This window comes from Monodelphis domestica, chromosome 2 (assembly GCF_027887165.1).
Source record: "Monodelphis domestica isolate mMonDom1 chromosome 2, mMonDom1.pri, whole genome shotgun sequence".
Classification (NCBI taxonomy): domain Eukaryota; kingdom Metazoa; phylum Chordata; class Mammalia; order Didelphimorphia; family Didelphidae; genus Monodelphis; species Monodelphis domestica.
In genome coordinates this window covers 489075723-489091231 of record NC_077228.1, presented here as the reverse complement: position 1 = coordinate 489091231, position 15509 = coordinate 489075723, and the positions used below count along the sequence as shown (strand labels likewise).

Sequence of the window (15509 nt, the reverse complement as noted above, 5' to 3'; positions counted from 1 at the left end):
AAATGCTGCAAAGTAATTGTCAACAGTTCCAGCAGTTGGATGGGAAAAAGTACACAAGGAAAGAAATGACATTTAAAGTTACCTTTCCCCTGATAGTTCAGAATGATCCTCTGATAATGTAAGCTCTTCTCAAGTAGTCTCTTTAAGAATAATGCCACCATTTTAGAACCTGGGAGAGCTAATAGCTCTTGCTTATTTGTACAATGCCCTTGTATAAGCAACTCTCCAGCAGAGAAGGGGCAAACAATCTCTTTAAAGCAACTCTGAGGCACCACCTCACACCCATCAGATTGGTTAAGATGACAGAAAAGGAAAATGACATGCTGAAGGGAATATATAAAAATAGGTACTTTTGGTTGAGTTGTGAACCAGTCCTATGATTCTGGAGAACAATATGGAGTTCTGCTCAAAGGAAGATAATAAAACTGCATTCCCTTTGACCCAGTAATACCACTACTAGGTCTATATTGCTAAGAGATGGTAGAAAAAGGATATGTACAAAAATGTTTATAGACACTCTTCATGGTGGCAAAGAATTGGAAACTGAGGAGGTATCCATTAGTTGAAGAATGGCTGAATAAGTTATAGTTTATGAATGTGAGGGTTATGCTGTGAGAAATATAAGGAAAGCTTTCAGAAAAACCTGGGAAGCCTTTTTTTTTAAACATTACCTTCTGGCTTGGAATCAATATAAGTATAAGTTCTGGGACAGAAGAGCAGTGAGGACTAGGCCATTAGGGTTAAGTGACTTGTCCAGGGTCAAATCTGAGGCCAGATTTGAACCCAGTACTTCCCATCTCTAGATCTGGCTTTCTATTCATTGAGCCACCTACCTGCCCCCAAACCTGGGAAGACTTATATGAACTAATGCAAAGTAAAGTCAGCAGAATCAGAAGAGCAAGCTACATAGCAACAGCAATACTTTATAGATAATCAGCACAGCTCCAAAGAAATCATGATGTGAAATGACGTCCACTTCCAGAGAGAGTACAACCATTTTCCCCCTTGCTTCTCCCCTCAGAACATTTACAATGTGGAAATGTTTTACATGACTTCATATGTATAATGGGTATCCCATTTCTTGCTTTTTTTCAAAGGGTGGGAGAGTGGTTGAAGGGAAGAAGAGAATTTGGAACGGAAAATAAAAGAAACAAGTCCAAAGTTTTTCATTTTGGTGCTCATTTTTTCAATTGTGTGTGCTGTGGATCTTATCATTTAGCCTTCTTATACTGTACTATTGATATCTCCTTTATTCCTCAAAATGTGGTTCATGTTTTTCCCTCTGAAGTACCATTGGGGTAACTATATTCAAAGAAGTGCCTCAATTCATGTTATGTCTGGATTCTCTTCCCTCCTTTACTGAGAGGGAAAGTTCTACTTAAGAACAGTTCTGTTGTTTTCTATAGATACAAATTATCATCAGGAAAAAAAACCTTAAAAAAAAAAGATTCCAAACAACTCCCAAAATTTCATAGAGTTTATTATTTAAATACCACTAGAAAGCCTTGAAATACTGAGGTACTGAAAGGATGATACAAAAGGGAAGCTGTCTAGTAGACATTCTCCTGCCTCTTCCCAGCCAGGTAGAAAAGAGGGTCTGTGGGACAAGCTCCCCTGGCAGGAATATGCGAAACTGGAGTGGAGTCTGCTGAGACCAATGGCACTCGTGACAATGATCTTGGGCTGAGCTGGAGGACGCCAGCTTGCTTCCATTATTGCTGTCCAGTTTCTTAATGATTTTTGCTAATGTGCTCTACACAACATAACACACATTTCTGTGAAGGCTGTTAGGAGCCATAACCTCCTAACCCTACAGCTGCTTTTTCTATGGTCTTTTTTCCCCCCCAGGGAGTTCATACCAATTTACAAATGCTCAATTCTCAGTTTTTCTGTGCGAGCTCCAAAAGCATGACCTTTTTTTGAGGCTATAAGAGTGAGAAGATAAAAAAATGATTGGCTGAGTGTGAAACAGTAGAAACAGAACTGTGTCTGACTTGTCACGGAACATAAAAAATGATGAAGGTTTCAGAAAAACCTGGAGGGGGTGGGGGAGAAGAAGTGATGAAAAGTGAAGTGAGCAGAACCAGAACAATCTGTCCAGAAACAGCAATACTGTAAAATCACAAAAGACTTAGGAACTCTGACCAGTACAATGATCCAGCACAACTTCAAAGGAATCATGATGGGAAATGCCATCCACTCCATATAGAGAATTGGACTAAGGGTGCAGATGCCCAAACAAGTTGACATAAGCATCTGAAAATCCTCTAGTCAGGTTGTTCAATTCTTTCCTAGACACCAAAGAGGATTCTGAGGTCAGCAAGAGTGAGCTTGGTGAAGGATTTCCCAGATCCAGACAGAACCTGTGAGGCCAAATCCTTCTTCCTCCTCTGAAGGTGTGAGATCTTCTCTTCTACTGTGTCCTCACAAACAAACCTAAAAAACCCAAAGCATAACATCGTTTTTCTCAGGCTGCATGGGGAAACAACCAACCAACCGAAAAAAGCTGATATAACTTGAAACATGGGCACTATTCTTTTCATGGGAATCTTTGGGAGGTTTTCAGTGCCTAGAGAACTAACTGCCAAACTCCTTAATAAATTCTAGTCATTCTTGAAAAATATGATTTTTTTTGAAGGAAAAAATTTTTTTCTTTTGAGACCAAGATAGTAAAGGAGGAATGAGTTAACAAAAGGCACACGTGTAAGGTGTAGAAAGTCTAGCCTCCACATACTTTGTTCCATTCTGACAGGTCAGAATGCCACAAAGCTTGCTGCCAGACACACTGTATCTAGCAGAAGGCCTGGTGATATCCTCTACCAGAATCAGTCAAAGCTGAGAACATGCTTTTGCAGTTCATGGTAAGTGCCAAAGTACTTTCCACTGGCTCAATAATCCAAACAGTTACTTGCCTTCTTCCTTTTGTGGCCAGAAATACATCTCTAAAGTTTCCCTAAACTCATTTCCATATCTTTACTGATTATGAGCACCAAGGATGGCATGCCTTAACAACCTGTGGGGTAATATAAGTGAATTCAACAACTGGAGGGAGGGAAACTTGAATTTGAGTCCAATCTGTATACGCACAGGAATGCCCTCTACAATGTCCTTAACAAGGTCATCCAGCCTCTACTCTGAAGACCTAAAGGGAATTACTAGGAACCCATTACTTCCTAAGACAGAGTTGGTTTTTGCTTACACCAAACAATTGGAATCAGGAAAGACTTCTTGCAGTAAATAAATTGAAGCTAAGTCTTTTAGGATGGATAAGATTTCAGAAGAAGCTCAATGGTGTAGTGATTATAATCAACCTGCTGCTAAGTCAAGAAGACTCACTTCCTTCTCATACATGGTTGTGTGACCCTAGGCAAGTCATACAACCTGTAAATGCTTCCTTAAAACACTCAAGTTTCAAGTATAAAATAATTTGACAATCTACATTGAGAGAGGGGGGTTTACCATGTTAATTAACTCCTTCCCTACTCTAAAATATCAACAGGTCTATCAATAATAGTCTTAGTAGAAGGGATTAGCAAAGCAATCAATATGTTTATGAAATAATATGAGGAATTAATAACTCAATTTGTCTGGAACAGAGATCATGAAAAGGTTTAGAGAGTGAGAGAAGGCTGGAAAGGTGGTTTGACACCAGGTTGTGGAATATTTTAAATGCTAGAATAAGAAATTTGGATAGTGTGACTACTGTAGGGAAAGAGCAATGTATATCTGCAGACTAAAGAATCTGAATCTCAGCAGTGGCACCTTTGTGACCTTGAATAAGTTACAATCCCTAATTTATAAAATAAGAGGAAAAACACCACTGAACTGATAAAAAACTAGAAATGAGGTTTTCAAAAAATAATAAGATAAACCATTAGCCAATTTAATTTAAAAAGGAAGAAAAATGAAAAAAGAGACTTCACAACAAAGAAATAAAAGATATTAGAAACTATTTTGCCTAACGATATGCCAATAAAACCAACAGCTTAAGTGAAATGGATATTTACCAAAATGTAGCAAACCTAGATGGACTAAACATTGAAAGAATAATTAATTCCAATACTATCCAAACACTAATCAAAAATAGGAAAATAAGGAATCCTATCAAATTCTAAGATGTAAATATTGTCTTGATACCTAAACTAAGAATAGTCTAAAAAGAGGGAAACACCCCCCCCAAAGACCAATATCCTCAATGAACCCTAAACAAACATTTGAAGTAAAATATTAGCAAAAAGGTTAAAATGATGCCACAAAGCTTATACATTATGACCAGATTGGATTTATTTTAAGTTTGGTTTAATATGTGGAAACTAATAAATATAAGTGACCATATTAACAAGAACAATTAAGATTTCATCAAAAGATACAGAAAACGTTTTTTGATAAAAGAATAATTCGACACTAAAAGCACTTTAAAATAGAAATAAATGGGTCCTTCCTTCACCTGGTAAAGACTATATATACCTAAAATGAAGAGCTAGTATTACATAATGGGAATAAATTAGAGACCTCAAGCAAAGTAGCAAAAGATAAAACACATTTATCCAAATCATCAGCATGTTGGTGTAATAACCCCATACCTTTCTAAAGAGATAGAAAGAGAAATTCCATTTAAAATAATTATAGACTATATAAGATAATGGGGAGTCTACCTACCAAAATATATAGGGGAACTAAATTAATATATTTACAAAACACTGTTTAAGTAAATAAATAACTAAATAAATAGAAATATATTAATTACTCCTGGATAATCCAAAGTAACGTAAAAAAGTTGATATCATTACCTAAACTAATTACTCAGTGCTATGCCAATCAAATTACCAAAGGTTTACTTTTTAGAACTAGAAAAAAAAAATCATTGATAAAAGCAAAAAGGTCCAGAATCTCAAGGAAAATAATGAAAAAAGTAGGCAGGAAGGATATTACCTGATCTCAAGCTATACTAAAAAGGCAATAATCATGAAAACAATTTGAAAATGAATTAAAAATAGATCCTGGAAAGTGGAACAAGTTGGGTACATAATATACAAAGAATATGCAAAGAAACCTAGTAGCCTAGTATTTGATAAACCCAAAGACACCAGCTACTATGTGAAGCATTCACTGTCTGTCAAAAACTGATGGGAAAACTGGGTCACTGCCTGACAGAAATTACGTTTAGACTAACCTCACTCCATATACCAAGATAAACTCCAAATGGATACATGATTTTGATATAAAAGGTAACATCATAAACAAATTAAAGAAACAAGGAAGAAATTGCCTTTCAGATCTATCGATAGGGAAAGAGCTCATGACTGAAGGATAGCAAGGGTCACAGAAGATAACAAACAATTTCAATTACATAAAATTTAAAAGGTTTTGCACAAAAATCCCAATGAAGTTAAAATTAGAAGGGAAACCATTAAGTGGTTAAAAAAATTCTTTACAATAAATTTCTTTAATACTACTTAGAAAAATATAAGTTAAAGCAACTCTGAGATTCCACCTCATACCTGTAAGGTTGACAAAAAAAGGAAAATGACAAATTCTGGAGGGACTTTAGGAAAAAAAGACCCATTGATGCATTACTATTAGAGCTGTGAATTGGTCCGGCCATTCTAGAAAGTATTTTGGAACTCTGCTCCAAAAGTCAATAAATTGTGCATACTCTCTAATACAACAATCCAAAAACTACCCTCTTCACCAACGTGATCAAAAGAAGAGGAAAAGGTCGTATATGTACAAAAAATATTCATGGCAGCTTTTTTTGTGGTTGCCAAATAGTTGTTGAACATATACATAAATAATTTCAAACCAACAAACAGAAAGTAGAAGAGATCACACCTTATCTGAGAAGTTAGAATAACCAGTCAAAGCAATGTCTTAGAAAGAAGTCTGGGCCCTGAAAGATCATTTCTTACCTGTGTATGACCACATCTTTTTTCTGTCCAACTCGGTAAATTCGGTCACAAGCTTGGTCCTCAAGTGCTGGATTCCTGCCAAGGATGAGAGGAAAAAGTAGATATTTCAACAACTTGAACAGTTACTGTTTAAATGATTCTAAAAACTTGTTCTTTAGTATCTCACAGTCAGACAATGCAACCTTCTATATTCCACATTTTGGGATAGAGGTCGCAACTCACTCTCCCTTAAAAATTCCTTGCTCTGGTGTTACTTGAAAACTGTTAACTATGGAGGCAAGGGTAAGATTAGGACTTTCTCCAAAGAGCTTTCAACCTGTCTTGCTGCTCAGCAATATCTGTTTTCAATCCCAGCCTCTTCTCTAATACCCTCTGAACATTTCAGTATCTCTGTTTAAAATCTCTGGAAATCACTTACAGTTTCAGGAAATGCAGGCATTCTTTACCACATTCCTTATTTTCTCTTCCCTCACAAAGCCCTGTGGCAACTAAGTACACTTAACACCTGAATCTAATTTTCCAGAACTCGGTGCAGGATGGTGGCTCTAAATGTACCAGTTCTAAGTTGGTGAGGAGTGAAGCACAGCAAAAGTCCCTGGAAGCATTGCTTATTACAGAAATCTCTGACTGGAGCAAGAAGCAAGAAAACAAATGATAATTATTTAAAGTTCTCACAGCACTCTAGTAATTCATATTTATATGCAGAGTATGACTGTGTTACTGGTCTGAACCCTGCTAAGCCCAACACAAGCAGTAATATAGAGTTGGTGTGTTAAGTACACTTCAGCTCCTTTTACATGTAATTGAAAAGTTCTTCATATTTTTCCTGAGCAACATATTTTTTGTCCTCCCAACTTGAAATGTTCTTGGACCCCAGAAAATGTATTTGGAAATTGGCAATTGGCACACTGTGCTGCAGCTGAAAATTGACAGGTGTTTGCTTTCAGCTGCCAGGAATGGCCCTGCTTTAGTTACCATGGCAACAGATGTGCGCTTTAGCAATGAAGTGGAAGTCTTTAAGTCATCATCTGAAATCTTGCTCAGGCATTCTGGGAGCCCTCCCCCAAAAGACACCATTGTTTAGTTCTCTTGTAACAACACATGAGCAAACACACATACATGCTCACAGCATGGGCACTTTTAGAGAATAAAGAGAGAGCTCAATAGAGGAAGCAGCTCCCCCTCCCTTTCACTTGGGCCATTTCCTGAATAAGGAAAGAAAGCAGAGGGTACCAGTGCATGTCCAGAAGAAAAAGGTGGTTCCCTCCAGTCAGGCTCAGTCCAACACCTCCAGCCAAGAGAGAGATCAGCATCACCTTCAAAAGGAAGCACATGCCAGTAAATCCCAGAGGCCATCATCCCATTTCCTCCTCTCACCAGCTAATTATTGCTTGATTCCATGGGGATCTCAAGATTCTCTTTGTATCACTTCCGCTTTTTAAAAACTTCTTCTACCTGTTCTAGTCAGGCAGACATCAAAAATAAAACAAGTGTCTGTGACAAGCACTGTGCTATGCTGAAGCACGACCTCCTGCCTGCGGTCTCAGCTTGAATTGGGTACAAAGCTGGAGCTCTGATACCCAGTTCAGCGTATCCCAATATATCCCAACATGTTCTTAATGGTTCATAAGGATGGAGAACCTTAGGAAGAGCAAAGTCCTTACAAAAAGGCAAAAATGTCAATGATACTTAGGAGGAAATAATTCTATGCTCAGAACTTGGGGTTTTTGTGACTGTCCAAAAATTCACGATCTAGTAGAGGGAGTAGGCTGGTATCCAATTTTCAACCTATATGGATTTGCCAAAAAAGTCAGCAGTTTCAAATACAATTATGCAGTCTGTTTAATGGTAACTGACCTTGTGTTGACATCAGAGGCTGGCAATCTTATTGTTAGCAATAAATTAGCTCTTAGAACTCTTAACATCAAAGGACCATGAAAAACAAATGGGGTCTATGAAGCAATATGTCATCTGTACAAGAACTAATTCCTTTTGGCAAGGCTTTGGCAAAGACTTTCAGTCATGATGACTTCGTACTGTCACTGTTAGCTTACATCTTTGTAGATAAGTCAGTATCAAACTGTCCAATTTGTGCCCTGGAAAGAGAGGTTACAGACCCTTGATCTTCAAGAGGATTCAGTTAGCAGTTTTCCTGACCCATTTCCTACCTGGGGCCCCCTACAGCTATTGTTGAAGGCTTCTACCAAGTCCATCCTCTGTTTGGGATTAACAGAACCATCAATGACAGCATAAGTCAGCCCACGGCGCTGAAGATGCATAGCCACAATTTTCAGCATGCAGGTCCACTGGGACACGATGACACTAAAAGAGAGTAAAAGCAACAAATACAACAAGCAATAACTCAGTGCATGGTCTCCATGTCTGTGTTCTGCATGGCCTCATGCCCCCATGGAGAAGAATGAGTTTCTACTTAATCGTCACCTCCAAATCCCTACACATGAGAATCAGGGAAAAGACCACCACCTCTAAAGCCAAAGATCATGGGTTCAAATCTCACCTCTGACACCTGCTGCTTATGTGTCCTTGAGCAATCCAGCAATAAGCCCTGAAAGACTTAGTAGGTGCCAGAAACTATGGGCAAGTCACTTAACCTTCCTGAGCCTCAGTTTCCTCACCTGTAAAATGATGTGGGTGTAGTAGATAGCCCGAGGTTGCTTCCAGCTTTAGATCCGAGGGCTTTTGTTTGTTTTTTTTTTAAATGTCCATCTCTGAAGAGGTGGCCCTTTTTGTCAAGGCCAGCCCCTTTACTTGGGACCTCAATCATATCCACTGAGAGCTCTCTCCATCAATTAATTATCTCTCTGTTCTTTCTCTTCAATGTTTCCCTTGCTGGTAGCTCCTCCTTCCCTACTGCCCAGAAACATGACCAGACAATTAGCATCCTTAAAAAAAACCCTTTCCTTGGCCCCAACTTCTTCTCATGTTCTAATCTTTCACCAACCGCCAAGCTCTTAGAGTTGTCTGTCATTGCCTGCACTTCCTCACCTCCTCCTCATTTTGTGACCCCCCTTATGGTCATGCCTTCAACCCCACCCCTCATGGAAACCACTCTCTCCATGGTTAGCAACAGTCTCTTCACTGCTAAATCCATGCTCCTCTTTTCAGTTCTCAACTTCCTTGACCGCTCTATAGTTTCTGACAACACTGGCCATCTTCTACCTCTAGCATATTCTCTCCTGTGGCTTATGGGATACTGCTTAGGTGGCATAGTGGATAGAGCACTGGGCTTGGGAATCAGAAAGACCTGAGTTCAAATCTTGCCTCAAACATTTAATAGCTGTGTGACCTTGGGCAAGGTCACATCTCTATCTGCCTCAGTCTCCTCCTCTATAAAATCTACTTCATAGGGTTGTTGTGAGGATTAGATGAGATAATAATTAAAGCCCTTGTTAGTTTTTATTTATTTGTTTGTTTCGACATTCCTCCTTAGTCTCCTTTGCTAGACCATCCATCACCCAAAAGATAAGCACTTGGTGTATACTTCAGTACTCTGTCTTAGGCTCTCACCTCCTTTTCTCTACACACTCTTGCTTGGTTAATCTCTTTTGTTCCTTTGGGTTCATTTCCCAATTAGTTATCTCCATTCAGAGGCCTCCCAAATATACCTTACCTACATGTATGCAACATACATAGGTATCCAGACAACAGTCTCTCTCCTGAATTCCATCACTAACTTTTGTCTCATTGGCATTTCAAATATATATATGAACAAACCAAATTCAATGCTTTCCCCCCTAAAAATCACTCGGACATTTATAAACTTTAAAGCTTATAAAATGCTTCACATACACAATCTTATCTGAGCCTCACAATAGCTCTACAGGTAGGTACCACAATTATTTTAGGGTTTGAATTTTCTACTGTTCTAATCTGTGATTTTCATGACTATAGGGAATTCCCATCATGAAAATCTCCTCCATAATGCAAACTAGCACTTCTCATCTCTAACTTCATTTTTAGAGAACTGTATAGGTCTCTTAGAAGTAATTTGCTCAAAGTCATTCAAATATTATATGTCAGAAACTGGACTCAGATCCAGCTTTTTTTGACTCCATGCCCTCTGCCATACGGTTTTTCATTAGGGCTAGATGGTACATGGTAGAGGCAGGACATGAATCTAAGTCTTCTTGAGTCCCACACATACTACTATTCACTAGCCACTATTGCTCTCTCCCACACTTCTCTATTCTTGGGGGCCTGCTGCTGTCCCCCAACTCAGGGTGCCCTAGGCCTATAATCTTAGAGTCATGCAGAATGCTTTAGCTTCTCTCCCCCAACATTCAATCAGTTACAAACCGTGCCTAAGTGGTTCCTACCATGGTTTACACTTTCTCACCTCTTTCCCTTCTAAAGCATCTGTGTAGTTGCCAAAATAATCCTGTTGAATCAAAAATCTGACTGTGTCATCCCCTTGCTTAAAAGCTGTCATTGGCTCCCTAATGCTTCTCAGATAAAAATGAAACCCTTTAGTCTGGCATTCAAGACCCTCTAAATTGTGCCTCCAAATTACTTTTTCCAAGTTATCTTACATCCCAACACACATCTGTATATTTTAGCTAACCAGACTACTAGCTGTTCCCTGTACCCAGCTCAGCACTCCTTCTTCCTTGTCCGCTGAAGTAACCCAAAGGCTAAGCTGAGGTAATCCATCCTTCTGGAGGGCTCCCTTGACCTCTTTCTCCTAAGCTGTTAATGCTTTTGGCTTCTTCAAATTATCATAGCTCCAAGTGTGTATTTGTTGTAGCTCTCTAGTAGAATGAAAGCTCTTAGATGACAAGGAATGGTTTTGGTTTTGCCCTTGAAACCCAGAGTGCCTTATGCATAGTAAACTCTTTAAAAATGTTTGTTTAATCCAAGAGGCACATTCTTGGGACCTGCCACTGAAGTTTCATAGAATCACAATATCTGGCAGTTGAAAAGGATCTCAGAAATTATCTAGTTCAAACCATACAGGACAAAAACTCTCACTGTAATATACCCAACAAGTGAGCCTCCAAACAGTTTGTTTGTTTGTTTTCTTTTTTAAACCTTTACCTTCTGTCTTAGAATCAATACCTGGTATTAGCTCCAAGGCAGAGGAGTGGTAAGGGCTTGGCAATGAGGGTCAAGTGATTTGCCCAGGGTCACACAGCTGGGAAGTGTATGAAGCCAGATTTGAACCTAGGACCTCCTGTCTCTAGGTCTGGCTCTCAATCCACTGAGCCACCCAGCTGCCCCCTTGAGGATAGTTTCTAATTCTCCTGTCATAAGTTTATCCTGTTATAAGTTTATGGTGAAAAGGGTAAAGAAGGAAAAGAGTTGCTTATGTGGAATAGTGTCAAAATAAAAGTATTTAGTAATGTGTATATATATATTTATATATATATTTGTTATTATATATCCTTTGTGTCCTCCAGAGAATAAATCTGTTCTTTCAGAGAAGGGACACAATAACAGAGAGAATCAGGTCATTTCTTAGGCAGTCACTAACCTCAAACTTTTTTTACTTTTAGAAAGTTTCTTCTATACTTATTACTATAGGACTCCTACAGAGATTTCTCCTTCAGTCTGAGCCACCAGCAAATTTTAATTCATAATCACAGATATTTGATAATTCATATCTGCTTTAAACCCCTTGCTTTCTGTTTTGATGTAAGTCAAGGAAGGTCCTTGGGAAAAGCTTATTGACCACTACAGAAAATGAATTAAAAGTGTCACCTAGCTCTCTGGTTTAATCATAACTCGGCCTTAGGAAGGCAAAGGTATCACATTTACCTTTTCTGAAACTCTGAATTTTTCTGGATCAGCTCCAGCTCTGCTAACAGAGATGATATCTGGATAAGAGAGATTAATTTGTAAACTTGTTAAAATTCCATTCATACATTAACTGAGTACATTATAATTTCCCCTTTAACATTGTAAGATTCCATACAACTGAGATTATATTTTGTATACAATATTATCTAGCATAGTAGCATGCACAAATACTTAACACATATACAGATACACATATTTATTAATTTTTGTCTTTTCCCCATCATCATGGCTTTTTATAAAATAGACATATATACTACTCAATAATACCTCTTATTAAAAAAAAACAACGTGTCAATAGGCTAATCTACTATACATTGCATAGATGAAATTGTATAAGGAGAAACACTCAAATGACTCCTTTAATTTGCACCCAAATTAAAACCTTCATTGTGCCCTACATAGAAATGGCTTTAGGTTCCAGTTTGATTAGTTCAACTTCTAATTTAACCACTGTCAAGTATTTTTCTTTTAATGATTTAATGATGCCTTTTTCTTTTAGACTAGTCATTCCCAAAGTGCCTACCCCAGAAGAAAATCTTTGTTGACACATATTTGCTAAATGACTAATTTAACATAAAAACAACCTTCCAAACTTCCACTTTCCTGCTGTACTCCAAATGCTTTTCCAACCCATCCAGTGCCCCATGATTGGGTCAGATGCCCTTAGTTAGTTTCATTTCCAGGGCATTGGCTAAAGTACAGACAGATCAAGTAGAATTCAAACAACAAAGGAACCAGTCAAGTCGGCAGGCATTTACTTGAAAACTCATAAAGCCAATTGTTCATTTGGGAGCAACAATAAAGAATACATGCGGATGTAATCTTAAGACAAAGGAGACTAGGTTCATCCTTTAAGTAATAACAACAATATTATTAACAACAGATTTATATATAGCTTTAGGATTTCCAGAGTACTTAATATATATTATTACACTGGATTCTTACAATACCCTAAGGTAAATGCTACAGATATTATCTTCATTTTATAGATGAAGAAATTGAAGTTAACCCACTTTATATGGGTTGTTTGGAATGCCATTGGGATAGTCAGGTGGTAATAATATCCAAAAGGCAATTAGGGACATCATATTGGAATTCAGGAGAGAGACTGTTGTCTGGATACCTATGTATGTTGCATACATGTAGGTAAGGTATATTTGGGAGGCCTCTGAATGGAGATAACTAATTGGGAAATGAACCCAAAGGAACAAAAGAGATTAACCAAGCAAGAGTGTGTAGAGAAAAGGAGGTGAGAGCCTAAGACAGAGTACTGAAGTATACACCAAGTGCTTATCTTTTGGGTGATGGTCTAGCAAAGGAGACTAAGGAGGAATGTCGAAACAAACAAATAAATAAAAACTAACAAGGGCTTTAATTATTATCTCATCTAATCCTCACAACAACCCTATGAAGTAGATTTTACAGAGGAGGAGACTGAGGCAGAGATGTGACCTTGCCCAAGGTCACACAGCTATTAAATGTTTGAGGCAAGATTTGAACTCAGGTCTTTCTGATTCCCAAGCCCAGTGCTCTATCCACTATGCCACCTAAGCAGTATCCCATAAGCCACAGGAGAGAATATGCTAGAGGTAGAAGATGGCCAGTGTTGTCAGAAACTATAGAGCGGTCAAGGAAGTTGAGAACTGAAAAGAGGAGCATGGATTTAGCAGTGAAGAGACTGTTGCTAACCATGGAGAGAGTGGTTTCCATGAGGGGTGGGGTTGAAGGCATGACCATAAGGGGGGTCACAAAATGAGGAGGAGGTGAGGAAGTGCAGGCAATGACAGACAACTCTAAGAGCTTGGCGGTTGGTGAAAGATTAGAACATGAGAAGAAGTTGGGGCCAAGGAAAGGGTTTTTTTTAAGGATGCTAATTGTCTGGTCATGTTTCTGGGCAGTAGGGAAGGAGGAGCTACCAGCAAGGGAAACATTGAAGAGAAAGAACAGAGAGATAATTAATTGATGGAGAGAGCTCTCAGTGGATATGATTGAGGTCCCAAGTAAAGGGGCTGGCCTTGACAAAAAGGGCCACCTCTTCAGAGATGGACATTTAAAAAAAAACAAACAAAAGCCCTCGGATCTAAAGCTGGAAGCAACCTCGGGCTATCTACTACACCCACATCATTTTACAGGTGAGGAAACTGAGGCTCAGGAAGGTTAAGTGACTTGCCCATAGTTTCTGGCACCTACTAAGTCTTTCAGTGCTTATTGCTGGATTGCTCAAGGACACATAAGCAGCAGGTGTCAGAGGTGAGATTTGAACCCATGATCTTTGGCTTTAGAGGTGGTGGTCTTTTCCCTGATTCTCATGTGTAGGGATTTGGAGGTGACGATTAAGTAGAAACTCATTCTCTCCATGGGGGCATGAGGCCATGCAGAACACAGACATGGAGACTATACACTGAGTTAGAGCTCAATTCAATGTCTTTCCTTTTAAAAATCACTTGACATTCATGAAGTTTGCAAATGCTTTACATACATTATCTCATCTACACTTCACACAACCCTTCCATGTACATTCCAAAGCTATTTTAGGGTTTGGATTTTTTGTTGTTCCAATCTGTGATTTTTATGAGTGCAGGGAATTCCAATCATGGGAACTCCTTCCATGAATGCAAGCTAGTAATCTCATCTATAACTTATAGTTTTAGAAAACTACACTTGAGGTAGTAAAACATCTACTTATCATCTCTTTTACTATAAGATTTCCCTTATCAAGACATTAAACTAGTTCAATATTCCTTAAAAGCAAACAGAAATACCCTGTTCAATGACCCTCCAATAATAAATGTTATTCAAGGTATAAAATAGGAATATGGTGAAGGTATCTGCCTCTGGGATTGGGAAGGTCTAGAGTTGAGTCCACATCAAAGGATTCCTTGTAGATGGTCAGGTCTTGTAGATATTTCAGTTTGTGAATCACACTATTCTGATAACACTGCAAAATTTCTGGAATTATCTGTAATTACCCAAAAGAGTTTAATCTGTCACCCACATATCTAAGACCAAGTAGATGAAGATTGTCTATTACTGAGAATTCAATGTGTATTTGAATGGGAATCCTCTAGAGTTTGTCCAACAGTATATATTGTAAAAAATAGACTTGAATGCAGGACTTTAATCCCCAGAAGCCCTTGCTCCACTTCCCCAGAATGCTTTGTAATCTCACCTGGGCCAAGAGCGAGATGGGGTATTTAAACCTGGTTGTGAATAGGCTCGGGCTCTTTTGACCTTCCGTTTTGGAGCAGACGTGCCTCTTTCATGATGTGAGGTTATCTTGTCTAGGCCTCTCCGGCCTAGGCATGTGCTTTCTTATTCTGTATTTTCTTTAATACTTAACCTTTAATAAACCTCATAAAAATATAATACTCCTTGCAGAGAGAAACTAATTTCTACCTGCCTCAGTTTCCTAAATTTTAATATTTACTATATATATTTTTATATATATAGGAGCTCAGCTCAAAGTTGAATAAAAGAAGGGTAGTGGCCTTGATTGCTTTTGGTAAACTGCAAAGGTCCTCTACTGGCCCCACATTTTCATTAGCAATATTTTAACAATATTGCTATATGACAGTGAATTGTTCCCTTGGATCTGCTCACTTTGCTCTGTAAAAATTCATAGACGTTTTCTCAGGTTTCCCTTTTGTTATTTCTTAACTGAGTAATAATATCCCATTACTGTAATATACCATTATTTGTTTAGGCATCTCCCAAATGATGGGTACCCACTGATAGATTTCCAGTTCTTGTGACAACAGAGTGTGAATATAAAATTTTTTTCCC

At 38.3% G+C, this 15509-nt stretch overlaps 1 protein-coding gene across 1 annotated transcript in view; it reads right to left on the bottom strand.

Annotated features, from left to right (window-relative positions):
- Window positions 1-1463: 1463 nt before the first annotated feature.
- Window positions 1464-15509, bottom strand: part of TTF2 (transcription termination factor 2) — a 58363-nt gene continuing 44317 nt past the window's right edge. Inside the window, exons 19-23 of the mRNA XM_007485262.2 lie at window positions 11685-11743; window positions 8078-8231; window positions 7143-7225; window positions 5910-5984; window positions 1464-2436 (exon numbers count right to left, since the gene is read on the bottom strand). Of these exons, the coding sequence (XP_007485324.2) occupies window positions 2292-2436; window positions 5910-5984; window positions 7143-7225; window positions 8078-8231; window positions 11685-11743 (516 nt within the window). The 3' untranslated portion in view covers window positions 1464-2291. The remainder of the gene's footprint in view (window positions 2437-5909; window positions 5985-7142; window positions 7226-8077; window positions 8232-11684; window positions 11744-15509) is intronic.